Here is a 16352-nt window from a genome sequence, read left to right on the forward strand (position 1 = left end):
TCGCAATCACATTCCTTCAATCGCTGCAGACAGACACTCGAATAAAAAGTGAGATGGCAACTGATCGGGACTGGGACCGAGAACCTCACCACCGCAGCGACGACCCTCGTCGGCAGCAACCTCAACTACGTAGAGCGCAGAGTGGAATGGAGCCACCAACATTCCACGGATCAGACCCCTCTGATGTAGCTCGGCGCAACTCCGATTCCCGGGGATCGTTTGTGTCGAACAAACATCCACAGTACTCTAGCGGTGACGGCAGTCGCCGGGGGCTAAGCGTCGACACTTCGCGACGCTCTCTGGGAGGTTCAAATGACGGGAGGAGGAGCGTGGAGGCGTCGCCTCGGGATGTCACGATGACCGATGTTGGGGGAGGAGGAGGGGGGGGCGGAGGGGGAGCAGGCGGGGGAGCAGGGTTTCCCCGCCAGATTGAGCGATACCGTTCCGGCAGCAACAGCAACAGACGGGAGTCGGTCGATAGTGTGAATTGGACGAATGCTTCTCCGGCCGCACGAACGCCTCCTACCTCACGTACACCTTCGGATGCCGTTGCGATTCGCGATCCTTCCCCTGCCACCTCGACGTATTGCAACAGTCCCCGGAAGATAGTCGCTGTCGCTGCAGCTGGCGAGAAAAAGAAGAGCTTCAGGCTAGTCATCCGGTTTTCCCTTCGCCCCGGCTGCTTAGATTAGCGGAAGTGCTGACTGGTATCTGTTCGGTGTTGTGTAGTGAGGTCGTGGCTCGCGTTTCTGATGTCTATTCAAGGTACCAGGCGGCGCAACGAAAATTGGAACTGGCGGGGATTGAACGGAATAACCGTAAAGAGCATTTCGATACCTTCGCGTCCATACGCGAGCGATACCAAGGCGCATACGACAAGGCGGAGGAGGAATGTCGGAAATACAAAGAGGAGTGGAGCTTTGTGAGCACTTGGGCTGACAGCTATTTCAAGTCTCCACAACCCGAGAAAGACGGGGAAGACACGACCTCCCGAAAGATTCAGAAAGATCTTGGTTCGCTCTCAATAGACAAATATATTGAAAAGGTCGTCCGAGAGAAGCTTGCGCTTGCCAATTTACCAGGAATCGCAGAGCTGCAAACCCAGGTGCAAACATTGCAGTCAAATGACCGGCAGAGGACCGCTGAGCTGGCAGAATTTAAGAAATCGCTGGCGAAAGTTGACACCTCCTGCAAGTCTATGGAAAGCAGACAGACATTCCTCAACGGTCAGGTCGAGGAAATGCGCAAATCGATTGAGCCCTTGAAAAAGGACGTCACCACCGCACAACAACTGGCCGTCGTGGCTGCGAACTCGATGGACAAGCTAGATAAACTGATGGCGAGAGTCGATCAGGTATTGCTGACTGTAAATTTTCGACGGTGCATTGCTGACTATCAATACAGTTCGAGGATGATCTGAAGAAAGTAGCCTCGGCGCTCGCAGAAGTCAGAACAGAATTTGCTGCGCACAACTCGCAACAGGAAGCTCTCCGGCAACGATTAGACACTATAACAATACCTGTTCCAGCGTCCACGGATACGGGCATTCCACTGAACGAATTGCGGAAGGAAATTGATGATGTCATCGACCCTATCAAGAAGTATGTGGACGAGAGTCTGGACGGGATGGGTGATGTTGCCGACAACTGTGCTCGAGACGTTCACAAAGCCAATGCCGATATTGCCAAGCTATTGGCCGAGCTCGAGGGATTAACGTCGAAAATGACGGCGGAAGTCTCGAAACTCCGCACCGAGTTTACCTCTAGTCTGACGAAGGTCGCCGAGGATGTGCAGTCACTTGGGGGGATGTCCGGTCGGGAGATTGGGTTGTTCAGGGACCTGTTGTTGCGAGAAGGGAGGCGGATCGAAGGGCTTGAGGTGGCTGTCCGGCATTGTGACGATAGACTATCCCTTTGGTCCACGAATGACTATTACGAGAAGGTGGCCAACCTTCTTATAGCACGAAGTCCTAGTTGGTTCAATACCGCCCAACAGGTCCAATACCTCACCCAACAGGACGAGCTCCAACGGACTCAGCTTCAAAAGCTTGCCGGCCAAATTCAAGCTGTCCATTCTCAGCTACAAAACCACCTCCAGTCACCCGGGGCCCCCAGCGGAACGTTCACGCCAGGGACAGCTAGGAACCCATTCGCCGTCAATGGCGCGATCGCCAACGGTGCTAGCGGCAACATGGAGAGCAGGAACTGTGCCAATGACCCCTTTCTTACCGAACTCAAACAACTCAAACAAAACTTCGAGGACCTGAAGGAGAAGTTTCGGAAGCTGGAGGAAAGCAGCGATATGTTCTCGCAGGAGAATCTAAAGGAAACGCTGCAGGATATGAAACACGAAGTCAACAAGGTTGTGAGGGAGAATGCTAATAAGATGTCACAAGTATCCGATTGGTCGGAGGATGTTAAACAAAACCTGCGATGTCTCTGGGAGGAGCTCTTCCGCATGGGAGTTCCTCTCGACCCGGAGATGCGCGCATCTTTTGGCCCGGCAAACGCTGTCGACCTGAATGAGCTCACCGAAAACGGGTACGATCACATGACCGAAGACGGCGATATTGAACAAGTAGAGATGGAAGAAGAAGAAGAAGAGGAAGAGGAAGAGGACGAGGAAATGTCACAGAGAGAGGGTCTGGAGGAGGAAGTTGAATGATTCTCCATGACGAACATACCTAAATACTCCAATATACCCTAGTTTTGGTACTAGGAATGCTTTTTGTTTTTACTTTCCTGTGGATTTTCTTTCCCGTGTGTTTCTTTTCTTGCATCTTTTTCCTGCATCTTTTTCCTGCATCTTTTTCCTGCATCTTTTTCCTGCATCTTTTTCGAGCGAGTGGATATTCGAGTTGCATGCGAAGGGGTTTTTTTTTCATGATGGCGTTCGGGAGAAACAATGGATTGCTTTGTACTTCTTGTCTACATTTCTCATTTCCGGGCTATTGATAGATGTCGTTTGTTCAACGTAGTTGCTGGTTTTTGTCTTGTATTCCATGTCACAGGTACTTTGGGTGGTGATTCGTTTGGAAGGGCTAGCAGGTTGATTGTTTGCAGTTGCTGCTCTATTGATGGCTTTTCTGGATCATTTCTACATGTGTTTGGTTGGGCGTCTCTTGTGGTCGTCACATCGTGTTTGGTTGGGCGAGCGATTGATTTAATTCCAGTCAATCCACCGCTCCAGATAACTCCAATATAGGTACATAATAGTCAAACAGCAACGAGATCTCCGCGTCTAGTAGAATCGATTCCTGGCAATGGCAAGCAAACAGCGACCGGATCTCCATCAATAACAAGCCTCACACCATGACGCTGCCGCCGTTGGGAAACTTGATGGAAAGCATGCCCCCTTCCTTTCAAAGTAGAGGGAATCAATCAAATGACTGTTGTGGTAGTCTCGTTGCCGTGTATACAGTCTCACAGTCCCTGCCTCAACCGCTCTGCCAACTGCTTCTTTCCAAACTCCCACGCATTCAAGAGCCCCTTTTCCGACAGGTCGATACTGCTGACCTGGATGTCCTGCTGCGGCGGCCGTGAAACCCGCTGCACAATTGCCCCCGGCTCTGTCTCCAGTATCACACCGTCGTCAACAATCTCCTCGATCGCCAGCGCAACGAGGTCGTAGTTCTCGATTATGGTTCGCTTGTCGGTAGAGTTCCTGATTACGGAGCAGAGAGGTCCAAGTCAATTCCATGCTTCACCCGAAGTAGAATGGGCATGTGAATGAATGTTACTCACTTCAACAGGATCTGTAGCGTGTCCCTGAGTGCGAGGACAACTTGGTACAGCATCATCTCGTTCTCTTCCATTCCTCCGACGACATACAGCATCACGTCGCTCTCGGCCTTGAACAGGACGACGTGGCCATCATAGAGGATGATATCTGCCGTTGACTTCGCCGTCTTCTCCATGAGTCCCTTCTCAAACGCCTTTTGCTCTTTCAGCGTGGGGTAAGGGTTCTCAGTCGTTGCCCCGGTAGTGCTGGCCGTGTGCGGAGATCGGTAATATTTGGCGAGGATGCGGGTGCCGTCGGTTGAGAGGATTAGAAGCGCGTTGACGCTGAAGAGAGAGAGGTTTGGTGCCATAGCTGTGGTGGCACGGTGATGATGTAGTATTGCTTGCTGCTGTGTTGTGGGGATCACTCAAACTGGCGACGTTGTCTGAAGCTTCAAGAGTGAACGGTCGCTGCTATTAACTAACAGCCTGTACTAGTAACTGAACGGGGACGCTAGGTTAGTAACTATGACTTGTCGCGTTCTCCCAACAACCCCCGTCGCGTCCTTCCTTCACCAACCCCACCACCCCACCACCGTCTACCTCAATCAACGCTCGTGTTCTTATTCAACTACCCCGCCATCCACCATCTCACCGTCTCATCCAAGCCTCGTCAATTGCGGCCTAATTCCAACTACATCAACCTACTTCCACTTACTTCGCCGACCCCAAAAATTCCACGGTTGATAGCTGTAAAGCATCCCCATCTTCTCCGTCTTGTCACCTCAAATTATTTGAGCTGTGTTTTTACGCAACGGAGTTTGAGTTGCATCTGAATGTGCCCTTCGTTATTTAACTGCTGACGAGAACCCTCTAGCTCCTCATCTTTAGAGGACAACCGACAATATGTTTAGAGCTCGTCCCCCCGATGCGGACCCGGAGAGTGATGAAGACAGTATCACAACAGCCTCTACGGAGGCCAGCGAGGAAGCCGAAAACCAGGAATTTCCAGTGAAGGAGATATTGGCAGACAAATGGTCCGAAGTCTTCCAAGCCCCTGTTTATCTGGTGTACTGGGACGGCTACCCACTTGATAGGGCAACGTGGGAGCCAGCCAGCTCTTTCGACGAAGGGAGAGAGTACATCATCACCGACTACCTGAAGAGCAAGGGCCAACGGGAAGAATTCGACTGGCAGAAATGGGACGAAGACCGTGAGAGGGACGCACTCGTGAAGTACGAGCGGCACAAGCGGAGGGCTGCTAAGAAAAAAAGGAGGGAAAAGGCAGCGAAACCCCAAGCGCAACAAAAGAAGCTAAAGCGCGGCGTGGCAAAGCCGGTTACGAGGCCGAAGAGGGCCGCCAAACGGACAACCGTTGATGAAGTTCCTGACGTTGATCTTACCGGCTTTGTGGTTGACGATGACGACAACGACGATGACGAAGACCCGGATTCGGATGTTCCCATAATACGGCGAGCAATGCGCAAGAGGAGAAGCATCGTGGTGGTTTCTGAGACCGAGTACCCGACAGAGTCTGAGAGAGTTAGTGACGGCGATGCCGATTCACTGATGGAGGACTTGGCGGAAGACAGCGCCCAACTGAGAACCCCCAGGACCAAGTTGAGAAGAGCAGATTATGACAACGGCAGTCTGGCTGCGGAACACGCCGGCGCAACGGACAGCGCTCCACTGAAAGCCTCCGAGGCAAAAGTGAGAAGACCGATACCTAAGAGACGCGAAACTAGCCCGCATCGTGGACGTGAACCTAGCCCGCATCGTCGACGCATGACTGCCAACATTCCACCTACACAGGAGACTGCCAAGGTCCCCATGATCTACAATAAGCTTTCAATACGGAACATGGTCCAAAAAAAGTCCAAGAGGGATCTGGCTCCCCCTGCCGAGTTGTTACAGCTTTTCAAGCCTGGTGAAGGGGGAGCAATATCGCGTCCGACGAAAACAGTCCCAGTCCCAGTTGCTCAAACCCCGACCATTCAGGAGCAGCCAATGCAGAAGCAGCCAACACAGAAACAACCAACACAGAAGCAGCCAACACATAAGCAACCAACACAGAAGCAGCCAATACATAAGCATCCGATACAGAAGGGACGTCGCAGCCCTAGTCCGCCTGCAACGGGGAGCCCGGGTTCTCCTCCAGCAGGTCCTCCCAAGAGGAAAGTCAAGATCCAGATGAATCAGATAAAGCTGGCAGATGAAACTGAAACCTATGCGACTTTTAAATGTGCGGTCGAATATGGACCATCGCTTAAAGCCATGCGATCCCTGGGTACAATCAAATTCTTGGGCTTCGGCACTGAGTTTTTGGCCATGCTGCACGATCTGCAGCTAGAAAAGATGTGGATTTCTAAAACCCTGGAAGCCAAGTACCTTGCAGAACGGTTTATTCCTGTAAGCTGCAACGTCCAAGGACTCACGGTCGTGATATCACTTATCTTGGCTGACTAACTGGGGGTAGGTCTATGGTCCGCCACTCGAATACGTCGACATGGAATTTGAATCTGAATCCCCCGAACTCCCAGGGCTGTTGTCTGTCTTGTCGATTTTGCAGGGGGCTGGAATGGTTGTTCATAAGGAATTTACTCTGATAGTGTTTCAGCCATCCCTTGAAAAGCTTCGGAATTCTTTCAAGGTTCCACAGCAAAGACGAAAGACGGCCCTTCGAGCTGTCTTGTATCCACCAGTTGGCGTTGAGGTTCCTATTCCCCAGCAGGACACGCCTAAGCCTCAGAAGGCGCTGGATGATGGCTTCGATCGGTACTTGTCGAACCTTATGTTCAGGCACTTAAAATGCTATAAAGATCTTCTCACGACAAGAAAGGACTCCGATTCGACAGATCCCAAGATGGTGCTGAGCTATTGTACTACGTACTGTCCAGAAATCGCTAAGCCCGAGCGTCTGGAACTGGAAAATGTCCTCCGGCTGCAGGGCCATCGCATTTTCAAGATTCACGACACACCGGAAATAGAGAAGAAGTCGAGGCAGAAGAAGATCCACGTCGTCGTGTTTATACACCAATCAATGCGGTTCCACTTACATCTCCTGCCTCACATCGACGTGCTTCGCAACATGAATAGAGTTTCGTTCCGCATGTTTGGCCTGAGACTCGACCGCGGCCCCGATCCCAGCAAGAAGCACCTGATCACAGTCGACGAACGCATCTGGCCCTTTGGTTCCGTCATATTGATGACCAACAGATTTCTTGCATGTCATGTCTCTGTCGTGGGCCAGGTGCTCATGTACCAGAAGGTGAAAGCGGCGTCCACGAAGTTCTGCGTTGCTTCTGATTTCAGAGACCGGCTAGAAGCATTCGCGATTACATTGGCTCGGCTCGGTGGCGATCCCGCACTGGGTCAGGAGGTTCTCACCATCACCTACAGGCTTGAAAGCCACATCGTGTCTGAGACTTCCGAAGATGTGATCTCACTTGAATTACCTGAACGAGCCGCGCCGCCGAGATTCGCCTCGCCTGGAATGATGGATCTGGAGCCTGGCGAGATTCCCGCTGCTTGTAATGAGCTCGAGCTTGTAGCTGCAGCTGCCGAACGAGAACTTGATACTGAGGCCGAGTTTGAAAACATGATCGACATGTTTGCGCTACTCCACCTCGAGCAGGCAACCGAGCACAGGAGATTCATCGTTTGTCATTCTCAGAGTGAATCGGCACAGGCCCAGGATTTTCAGAAGTTGTTTCCGACTGTAAGTTGTCCCCTAAGCAGTGCTGATTGGTTTTGGGCTGATTTCTGTATTTCCCTCCTGCAGATCACGTTCGTCGATCCTGAAAAGGCCGTGAAGGAGCTTCACCCCCCTGGGTCGGCGAGAGGTACCAATTTCCGCAATCTCCGCACTGCTCCCATTACGAAAAAGTGACCACCTGCACGACACTCTCCCATGTCCATTGCATTCATCGCAATTCGATTGACTCTTTTTTTTCCCTTTTCATACGAGTGAATTGCATGGTGCTTGGTTTTTTTTGTTGTTCTCAAGCTTCTTTCAGCGCACACGTATAATAGGGGAGTTACGGTTTTTCGGTCTTTTTTTCTCAGGACTTTTGTGTAGACAGTGGGATATCATTTCGGGTGTGTTTTCAGGTCTTGTTTGTCATACGGTGTAGTTTTACATTCTCATATGCGATCCCAATGAGACAGGCTCAGTTACAGTATATACATTACATCTAATGATCCGTCTTCTCGATCGCCTTAGGGTATAAAAACCCATTGTCGTACCGCACCTTATCCATGGCCTCCATGATGAGGATACTCTCATCCAACGGCATAGTCTCACACTCGAGCTTCCCATCCCTCAATGCTCTCGCAGCACCATCCGCCTCCCAAAACATGCCATGTCCTGCGGGGATCGGGAACGCCTTCTCCTCGACCCCTCCACCCAACTTGATGATGGTCAGCTTCTCGGGGCGGTACGCCGGGTGGGCAACCTGTATCTCGCCCTTGGTGCCCGAGATCCGGATGGCCGGCCGCCCGGAGTCGTCGGGATCCGTCGCGATCCGGATGCTGCTCGTGGCTATGCCGATGGACTTGGGGAAGGTCGAGACCACCACGTTTTCGGCGTCCACGCCCGTCAGCTCGAAGCGGCTGATCGTGCCGATCACGCTGGGTGCCGATGAGGCTTTCTCGGACGCGGAGAGCGTGTGGTACAGACATTGGTAGACCCAGGTGAGCGAGTAGATGCCGACTAGAGTACAGCCAACGGTCGTTAATGTAAATGTATCGCTGCGTGAAACGGGCGGGGGAACTCACGGTCCAGAAGCGTTCCTCCAGCCAAATCCGGGTTGACCTATCCTCCCATCATCATCAGCATCACTCCCCTCACCCCCTCGCCCTCCCCCCACAACCACCGCCGAACCACCTACCATGCGATGCATCCCGTCTTTATATTTCACATCCGGGTCCTGTGCCTGATTCATTTCGGCGGTGACCCTCCGGACCTCACCGATCTCCCCACTATTGATCAACCTGCGGACCTCGACACTGATAGGAAAAAACCTCGTCCACACAGCCTCCATCATGAACACCTTCTTTTCCCTCGCCATTTGCACGAGGATCTTGAGCTGCGCGGCATTAACCGTGAACGGCTTCTCGCACACGACGTTCTTCCCCGCCTGCAGCGCTAAAAGACAATGCTCGAAGTGGTGCGAGTGCGGCGTCGCCACGTATATCACGTCGACGTTCCCGTCCGCTACGAGCTCCGCGTAGCTGCCGTATGCTGTGGCCCCCGCCGCACCCACGTCGGAAAGGAAGGTTCGTGCCCGTGACACGGAGTTGGACGACGCCGCGGCCGCGATCGTGTGCACAACGTCGGTCACCCCCCGGGTGGTGGGGTCGAGCACTAGGTCCTTCGAGAAGACTGCAATGAGGTTAGTGGGCGATACGGCGGGGGGATGGGGGTTTGGATATGTACTTGCCGGTTGCAATCCAGCCGGTGGCTAGTATTCCGCTGTCAGTCAGTTGCAGCTCTCCGTGAAATAATCAAACAAGCGGATGAGACTCACCGAGGATTCCCCAGCGACACTCGAACGGCTTTGCTTGCGACATTTCTTGATTTTGATCTTGATCTGGATCTGGATTCGCGATGAGACGAGATGAGATGCGATGAGGGTGTGTGTATGTAGATGGCGGTCTCTGTTCGTTTCGTTTCGTAATGTCGGGGTACCTAAACTATCGGAAACCTTAATAAGTATTTATACACTCTACGCCTACTACTGCGGGGTTGCCGTTGATTGTTCCTGAGCCTTGACACTCTATGTAGAGTTAACCTCAAGACGGAGTTGCGCACCGCATATCCGATGCGGCTTCTGCACGATCGACCGACCGTGGATGGGTGGATGCTCAACCGGATCCCCGACGGAGGGGGCCGAGTATGGAGTTACGTAGAGATCTCCACCTAGGATGTGTATAATAGTTAATGCTTTGGGGTTCGTCAATTATTACATAGAGTACGAGGTTCCTTGCGAGGAACTCGGAAGAATATGTGCGAGATCACTCGAAATACTGTGGAGTTGATACTTCGAAGGACGCTCAGTCCAGTTCAGTCACAGCAGCTTGATTGAAGTCCCTGGTAATTGAGTACACAAGCGGCAAACATCAGACGATGAGAGATATCGCATGCCCAGCTGTGGGTAGTGGTAGTACTCACCTCCACACCAGTTATGCGGATGCACCCAGACCATCCGGTCCCAGAATCTATCTAGAGCCTTAGATCAGTGACCTCCAACCCCAGAAAACCCCAGAAAAAAACCCGCAAAGCCTCCCGTAACTCCGGGGAAGATGCGTGTGATCTGTAACTGTGAGTCGAACCGCCAACTAGCGTCTTCTACACGGCTGGCCGAGCGGCGAGTCCGTTCGGTCCAACTGAAGGTACTTTGTAACTGACACAGCATAATACGTTTCGAGCGGCCTCAGGCCCGGGTAGGCCTGGTCTTCACGGTTGATGTTCCTGATGCCTTTATGATGATATTCCTGACACTTTTATGGTGATAATTCCACACATTTCACCTTCTTGTTTAGATCAAATCCAAATCCAAAGACGTCGAGTGCTAACAAATACTCAACCAACCGCTTCAATCACCTTCAATCACTTCAATCCTGTTTCTGAGAAAACCAGAACAGTCCATAACAGTCCTACTCAAGTTTCAAACTCTCGAACCAATTCCACCGGCCCATAATCCGGTATATAATCCAAAAACATCATGTGGAATCGTTACCACCTCCAGAAACCTCCCAAAATCCCCAGAAACCTCCAGGAAACCTCCAGGAAGTCCCACATTCCCTCCCCCTCCAGAAATCCGAGTAGAACCCCTCGGTTGCCAACCATCGATGGACAACTCCCAGAAGAAGATGCATACGGTAAGTATATTATATATTACCCAGTGCAGATATCCCCAAAACCAATCCAAGCCCTATTCAAGCCAAGTCCAAGTCATGAAACTTGGATATGAAAATAACTGATTACTTAGCACACCCCTTAACGAAGCAAAAAAAACACTCTTGTGTATGTATGTACACTCCGCATACACCCCCTCGCTCTTCTTCCTATCCATCTCTTTTTTTCTCCTCCTCGAACTCTCATCCGGCGATTAAAAAAGGTACTACGGTGAAATGTTAGTAGGTGGGTGGAAAGGGGGGTGTATAAGGAAGACTTACAGGAATAAAGAGGTAAGGGACCTGTCGCTTGTACTCGTCCCAAGCGGGTCCGTACTTCGCAGCACAGCGGTCGGTGTCGCGCTTAGCGCGGTGCAGGATCATGCACATGAAGAAGGCGGGCAGGAACCAGGGGATCGGGCTCTTGAAGCCACAGATCAGGCCCCAGCTCAGGAACTGGCAGAAGTCGGCGGTGTAGTGGACCTTGCGGGCGAGGCCATACCAGCCGCTGGTGAGGAGAGTACCGGCTTCACACGTGATGAAGGTGGGGTTCTCGATCGTCTGCCAGGGCAGCTGGGGGAAGGCCTTGCGCTGGACCATGGTGCCTCGCTCTTGCTGGCGGAAGCGGTTCTTCTGGCTGTTGCACGTGTCAAAGATGTAGTACGCGGTGAGCAACATGATGAAGAGCGCGATGTTGGTCTTCGAGGACCACTTGTAGACTTCGGGGGTGTTGCGGACCAGGTAGAGGACGCCGTGACAGTAGGTCAGGGGCACACCAGCCATGTTCCAGAAGATCAACATAAATCCCCATTTCTCGTGCGACATGTCCCAGGTGGTGACGATGAGCTCCTCGCCCTTGCCGCAGGCATTGGAGTAGAGCCAGTGCGCGAGCAAGAAGAAGCAGACCTGGGGGGTGACGTATCCATACAGCTCGTACTGCTTGACGGAGGCGGAGATCGAGATCAGGAACAGGAGGAACCACGGCAGACGGACTTCGAAGAACATCTTGAGGTCGACAATGCCGAAAATACGGGGGTTCAGCTCGGCTCCCATGAAGAAGTCGTAGACGAAGTATCCAGTCATCCTGTGCTGCGCACCACGAGCGATAGCGCTGAAATAGGCGATGAAGCTGACGACGATTCCAGACAGGATTCCAACGCTCATGTAGGAGCCGAAATTGTCGACCAGGTCTGTGATGGGGAACATGCCCGTAACGTGAAGAACGCCGGCCGTGATCATGGTGACCCAGAAAGCGAAGATGGCATTGCAGAAGTAATCCAGACGCAGGTTGTCACGGTGGGGGATCGGGTTGCCCTTGGTCCAGACACCGGGGAGGGTGATGTACAGCACGATCTGATAGGCGAGGAAAAGCCAGTACGCGGAAAAGGATCTGAGCGTGGGACGTGCGCACTACGTACGGATAGCCGTCATGTCAGGGTCAAGGTCCAAGCGTTTCGAAACATCAGTGCACGGAAATATGTTTACCTCCATAGCCTTATTTACGAAGTCCAGCAAAAAATCTCCGAAGGCTTGTCCCTTCGCTGGAAAGGGCAATTGCGCGTCATAGTAGACCTGGCCGACCCACAGGTACCACATGAGGACGGGGAAGAACACCATCACGAGACCGGTTCCGTACACGCCGCCAAACTCGAACTCGCCGCTGGCATCGATCTTGGGATCATCTTCGACCTTGCTGGCGACTCCATTGCTGCTGCCATTCGAGGTTCCGTTTTTAATTCCGTTTCCGTTTGCGATTCCGTTTCCGTTCGATTTGACGGCACCGTTGGCTTTCTTGGGCGTGTCGGATTGGGTGGCTTGTTTGCGCCCTCGAAGCTGGGGTACTTCCTGCTCTGTCGATCTGTTTTTTTTGTCCAGTCAGTTCCGATGTGCACAATCGACGCAACGAAAGGCACGCGATCATTGGGGACTTACTGAGGCATTCTGGACCTGCTCTTCGAACGTGTAACGGAAACCATCGTGGCGGAAATGACCAGACGGGGAGAAAGGATATAAAGAAAGAGAAGAGGACAGCGAGTGAGATAGGAGAGAGAGAGAGAGGAAAAACACTGAGCAGCCGGCTGGTTGGTATAAGTGGAAAGCTACTAGTTAGTGCAACCGACCGAGGATCAGGGGTACTCCGTAAAATCGATGGCCGGCGTCAAGGATCGGAGATTCTACCGTGTTCGCTACGCGTGGGTGAAGTCGGTTGCCTCCTCTTTATCGTATGCGTATGCGCATCTGATATCATGAGCATAACTCTATGTGCTCTTTAGGACTTGCTTACCTGTGTATCCGCTATCTCCGTGAAGCACACAGAACTCGAATTCTCGCTCAATTGATGACACAAGCTGCGCGGAGTCGCATCAGCGCGAGGGTGACGCGGAGAGGCCAACTGAGCGATGGGAGTGTGTAGGAGGAGGGAGAACTTTCGTCCTCTTGTACTCTATTTCTATTCCAGCTGTTTAGGTTGATAAACCTTTTCTGGTCAGCGATCTCGGCAATTTTGTTTGCGTCACTTCGCGCCTAGCTGTCATTCCAGCAGCTTCCGACACGAAGACCTTTGCCGAACCGGCGTCAAAACAGCAAAAACTCCGGTCAAGCTTCAGAAAACGTTGAGACGAAGAACAAGAAGGACCGAGCCCTATGCTAAAGCTGATTGGTGCAAAGACTTTATGCGAGCTGCCATTTAAGCTTCCTTGGGCAGGGGTTTGGAGCCTTGGAGCCTTGGGAGCCTCCTTTGTGTACCACAGTAGCCTTGTCAGAGCCCTGCGCTGTGGAGTAGGTACGCTTCCGGTGGGGTAGCGAGGCTACGACTGGTGCACAACAGACGGGCAACTGCTGCAATTTATCCGCAGGCCGCAGAACGACGACGCGAGACCGCTGCACCGGCGCCCGAAGTAACGATTGGCCGATTTGCGAATTGACAACAGCCAGACCCCACGGGCCCCCGCATCTGGCATCAAGGGAGTGACCGGTAAAGGTTCATCAGATAGCCGGGTCGGCGGCCGCCGGGGAACCAGGTTTGGTGTTTTGCAAAGCAGGCGAGTGACTACCGATGCTTTTACCGGCCACGGCACTCGGCGCGATGACAAATAGATGCTCTCTCTCGCTCTCTCTCTCGCTCTCTCATGAAGGCCGGACTTCCGAAGCCTTCTGAATTAAGCCGGTGAGAAGTGTTCCCCGGAGTCTGAAGCCCTCCCCGCATGTTCCGCCTGAACTCTAGGCCCTAGGATGAATCGTTTCTCCTCATCGGTGCCCTGGGTATCCTGGGTGCCCGCATCCGCCAATCCGCTGGATTCTGGAGGGCCTAAAATAGACATTTGAACGATGATTCGGTGACGTTGTTTGCAGAGACGCCTTACATCCTTACGTAAGTACCCTAGGTATTTGCAAAATATATATACCCCGTGTGAACACGCTCTTTCCCGGAAATTGCGGGGTGCAGCGCTCACCACATTCATGCCGTCTTGACTACAACTTCTACCGGCAGCGTGCGAAGACTGCCCTGTCTGGTTTCCGACGCTCAACGAGTACTCTACATAGCCAGCAACTCTCCCGCGAGTGCGAAACGAGGCGAAGTGATCGCTATCATAGTCTGGACGGGCTGAACACGAGTATGATGGTATGATGGAACAAAAAGAACGTTTCCTATGTCCATATCCCTATGGTACAGGTAATGGGGTAGGGCCCGTTTTGTTGAATGGGCACGCATTTAAATCGGCTCCCAATATTTTTTCTGGCTGTAATTAGCCTCTATTTGGCTGTGAAAAGGCTGTGAAAAGGCTGTATCCAGGCTTGAAAGATTAAAAAGGCTGTAAGGTATAAAGGGCGATACCTAGTACATACGGCTAGAAAAGGGCACAGTTGGTCAACTGGCGTTGATAATAAATGGCTTTTAGGAGTTCATATGGCTGACATTGAACAATTATACGAGTGCAATCTACTGCTTCAGATTGCTGTGATTCTAGCTACTGCTGCTCGCCCAATATATATCCTCCCGTCTGCGCCCAAGTAAACCGAACCCTGCTTGTCCCCGCTTGTCCCCCGCTTTCCCCCGCTCGCCGGCTTCCACCCCGTCATCTTAGCACACATTCAACATGACCGGCGTGCTCAATAGACTGTCTGCTGGTATCCGCAGCGAGTCAGGCCTGATACTGTAGGAAGGCATAGGAGGAGAAGACGTACCGGTGGCAAGAGGGCCAGGTGCTGTTAGACAGCAAAGGAGGGCGAGGACAGAGTGCTATTAACGGCGATGACAGTGGGGTTTCCGCAGCGAAGCAAATGTGTAGGATAGCATAGGAGGATGATGCGTACCTGCTGTAAGAAGACCAGAAACTGTCAAAGAGCGAGCGGCGGCAAGGGGGAATACTGTAGGGCGGACTGATGGGGGAGCTGTAGCCTGTCAGCGAGAAGAGGAAGTGATGCAGGAGCTGTGGGTGCGAGCAGGGTGAAGTGATGGAATAGCTGTCAGCGAGAGAGAGAGAGAGAGAGAGAGAGAGAAGGACGTGGAGGAGGAGATGTTCGCGGGAGAAGGAGTTGCGGCGGGAGAAGGAAGGGAAGGAGAAGCTGTATGCAAGAAGAGGAGCTGTCAGGGAGATGAAGAAGTGATGGAGGAGTTGTGGGCGAGGGGAGGAGAGAAGGAGGAGCTGTTGGCGAGATGAGGAAGTGATGGAAGAGCTGTCGGCGGGAGGAAGCGAATGTGGTTAGTATGTAGTGGACTACAACGTTGGTGGGCATGGCGGGGGGCATGGCGGGGTCGGCCGAATAAGGACAAAATGCTCCATTTATAAATCGAAGCCCATTTTCACTCAGGCCGGAAGCTTAATGAGCGGGAAAGTTATCTTTTTATCAACGGATGCCCGAAGAGAGTGGTGGAAAGACATTGCATTTACTTCCAATGGCCAATTTACACCTCAACGCCAAATCTGGCCTTTGTCTATTCGTCACATTGAGTATTGACAGCCAAATTAGGTGAAAGAGCCCAATTTGAGTATTGTAAACTGGCCGAAATTACCGCTAACCGCCCATTGACCAGGCTTCGCCCAATATGACCATCGCAAACTGGCCTGCAATTACTAACAACCGCCTATTGACTAGGCTTCGCCCAATTTGAATATTTTAAACTGGCCGCAATTACTACTAACCGCCTATTGACTCGGCTCCGCCCAAATAAACATGGCAACTTGTGCCCTATGAGGAAAAAAGGCCAATTTACTGGCAGAAGCCTGAATTACCAGTGCAAATGAGCCGCACTTTGTGCTAATAGCCAGTTTACATGCAGACTCGCATTCAACTAAAGGGGCCTCGTCCTATTCCCTGTACCCGAGGGTATGCGTTACGGCACCTGTGGAACTGAAGTGAACTCACGCTTAGCCTTCTGCCGTGGCACCTTGATCTGATCTGATGTGACGGGGCGAGATTCGAGAAGCTGCAGCTGTTGAGTGGTAATCACTTGAAACGTGTTTCGTCGAGGTGCTATTCTACCTGATTTTAGCAGCTACGACTGCTCAGTGCTTATTCGAACGGCACGGCATCACTCGCCTACTAGCAATCACTCGTTCCAAGTTCCAAGTTCCAAGTTCCAACGCACGACTCTCTCACTGTTCATACAAAAAATAATATAGTGCTGCATTCCGCACGATAGGAAGCTCCGCACCTTGAGCGGAATTGCGGGTGCCAATACACTACACTACACTAGGTACCTACACTACATTACAGACCCAATTAAACCCATTA

At 52.1% G+C, this 16352-nt stretch overlaps 6 protein-coding genes across 6 annotated transcripts; 3 read left to right on the top strand and 3 right to left on the bottom strand.

The window, feature by feature from the left end:
- Positions 1 to 1401: 1401 nt before the first annotated feature.
- BZA05DRAFT_39447 (uncharacterized protein) lies at positions 1402 to 2784 on the top strand. Its single transcript, XM_051483332.1, has one exon. It carries the CDS (start codon positions 1627 to 1629, stop codon positions 2662 to 2664), a length of 1038 nt encoding a protein of 345 aa, XP_051339726.1. The 5' UTR covers positions 1402 to 1626; the 3' UTR covers positions 2665 to 2784.
- Positions 2538 to 3167, top strand: BZA05DRAFT_397272 (uncharacterized protein). The gene has a single exon (XM_051483598.1). It carries the CDS (start codon positions 2721 to 2723, stop codon positions 2952 to 2954), a length of 234 nt encoding a protein of 77 aa, XP_051339727.1. The 5' UTR covers positions 2538 to 2720; the 3' UTR covers positions 2955 to 3167.
- Positions 3168 to 4224, bottom strand: BZA05DRAFT_397274 (Longin-like domain-containing protein). The gene is made up of 2 exons (XM_051483599.1): positions 3744 to 4224; positions 3168 to 3663 (listed from the first exon to the last, which is right to left on the bottom strand). Exons 1-2 carry the CDS (start codon positions 4088 to 4090, stop codon positions 3423 to 3425), a joined length of 588 nt encoding a protein of 195 aa, XP_051339728.1. The 5' UTR covers positions 4091 to 4224; the 3' UTR covers positions 3168 to 3422.
- On the top strand, positions 4225 to 7916 carry BZA05DRAFT_397276 (uncharacterized protein). The gene is made up of 4 exons (XM_051483600.1): positions 4225 to 4471; positions 4597 to 6128; positions 6196 to 7437; positions 7501 to 7916. The coding sequence occupies exons 2-4, from the start codon at positions 4626 to 4628 to the stop codon at positions 7606 to 7608; spliced, it is 2853 nt and encodes a 950-aa protein (XP_051339729.1). The 5' UTR covers positions 4225 to 4471; positions 4597 to 4625; the 3' UTR covers positions 7609 to 7916.
- Positions 7913 to 9765, bottom strand: BZA05DRAFT_373189 (uncharacterized protein; the record flags this gene model as incomplete). The annotated part of the gene is made up of 5 exons (XM_051481722.1): positions 9248 to 9765; positions 9161 to 9181; positions 8609 to 9102; positions 8496 to 8532; positions 7913 to 8430 (listed from the first exon to the last, which is right to left on the bottom strand). The coding sequence occupies exons 1-5, from the start codon at positions 9288 to 9290 to the stop codon at positions 7913 to 7915; spliced, it is 1113 nt and encodes a 370-aa protein (XP_051339730.1). The 5' UTR covers positions 9291 to 9765.
- A 997-nt stretch (positions 9766 to 10762) lies between these two features.
- On the bottom strand, positions 10763 to 12812 carry BZA05DRAFT_39632 (ergosterol biosynthesis ERG4/ERG24). The gene is made up of 4 exons (XM_051483518.1): positions 12549 to 12812; positions 12102 to 12474; positions 10899 to 12026; positions 10763 to 10843 (listed from the first exon to the last, which is right to left on the bottom strand). Exons 1-4 carry the CDS (start codon positions 12590 to 12592, stop codon positions 10832 to 10834), a joined length of 1557 nt encoding a protein of 518 aa, XP_051339731.1. The 5' UTR covers positions 12593 to 12812; the 3' UTR covers positions 10763 to 10831.
- Between the last annotated feature and the right edge of the window lie 3540 nt (positions 12813 to 16352).

The sequence above is a fragment of the Tricharina praecox genome (assembly GCF_024521635.1).
Source record: "Tricharina praecox strain CBS 144465 chromosome Unknown BZA05scaffold_11, whole genome shotgun sequence".
NCBI lineage: Eukaryota > Fungi > Ascomycota > Pezizomycetes > Pezizales > Pyronemataceae > Tricharina > Tricharina praecox.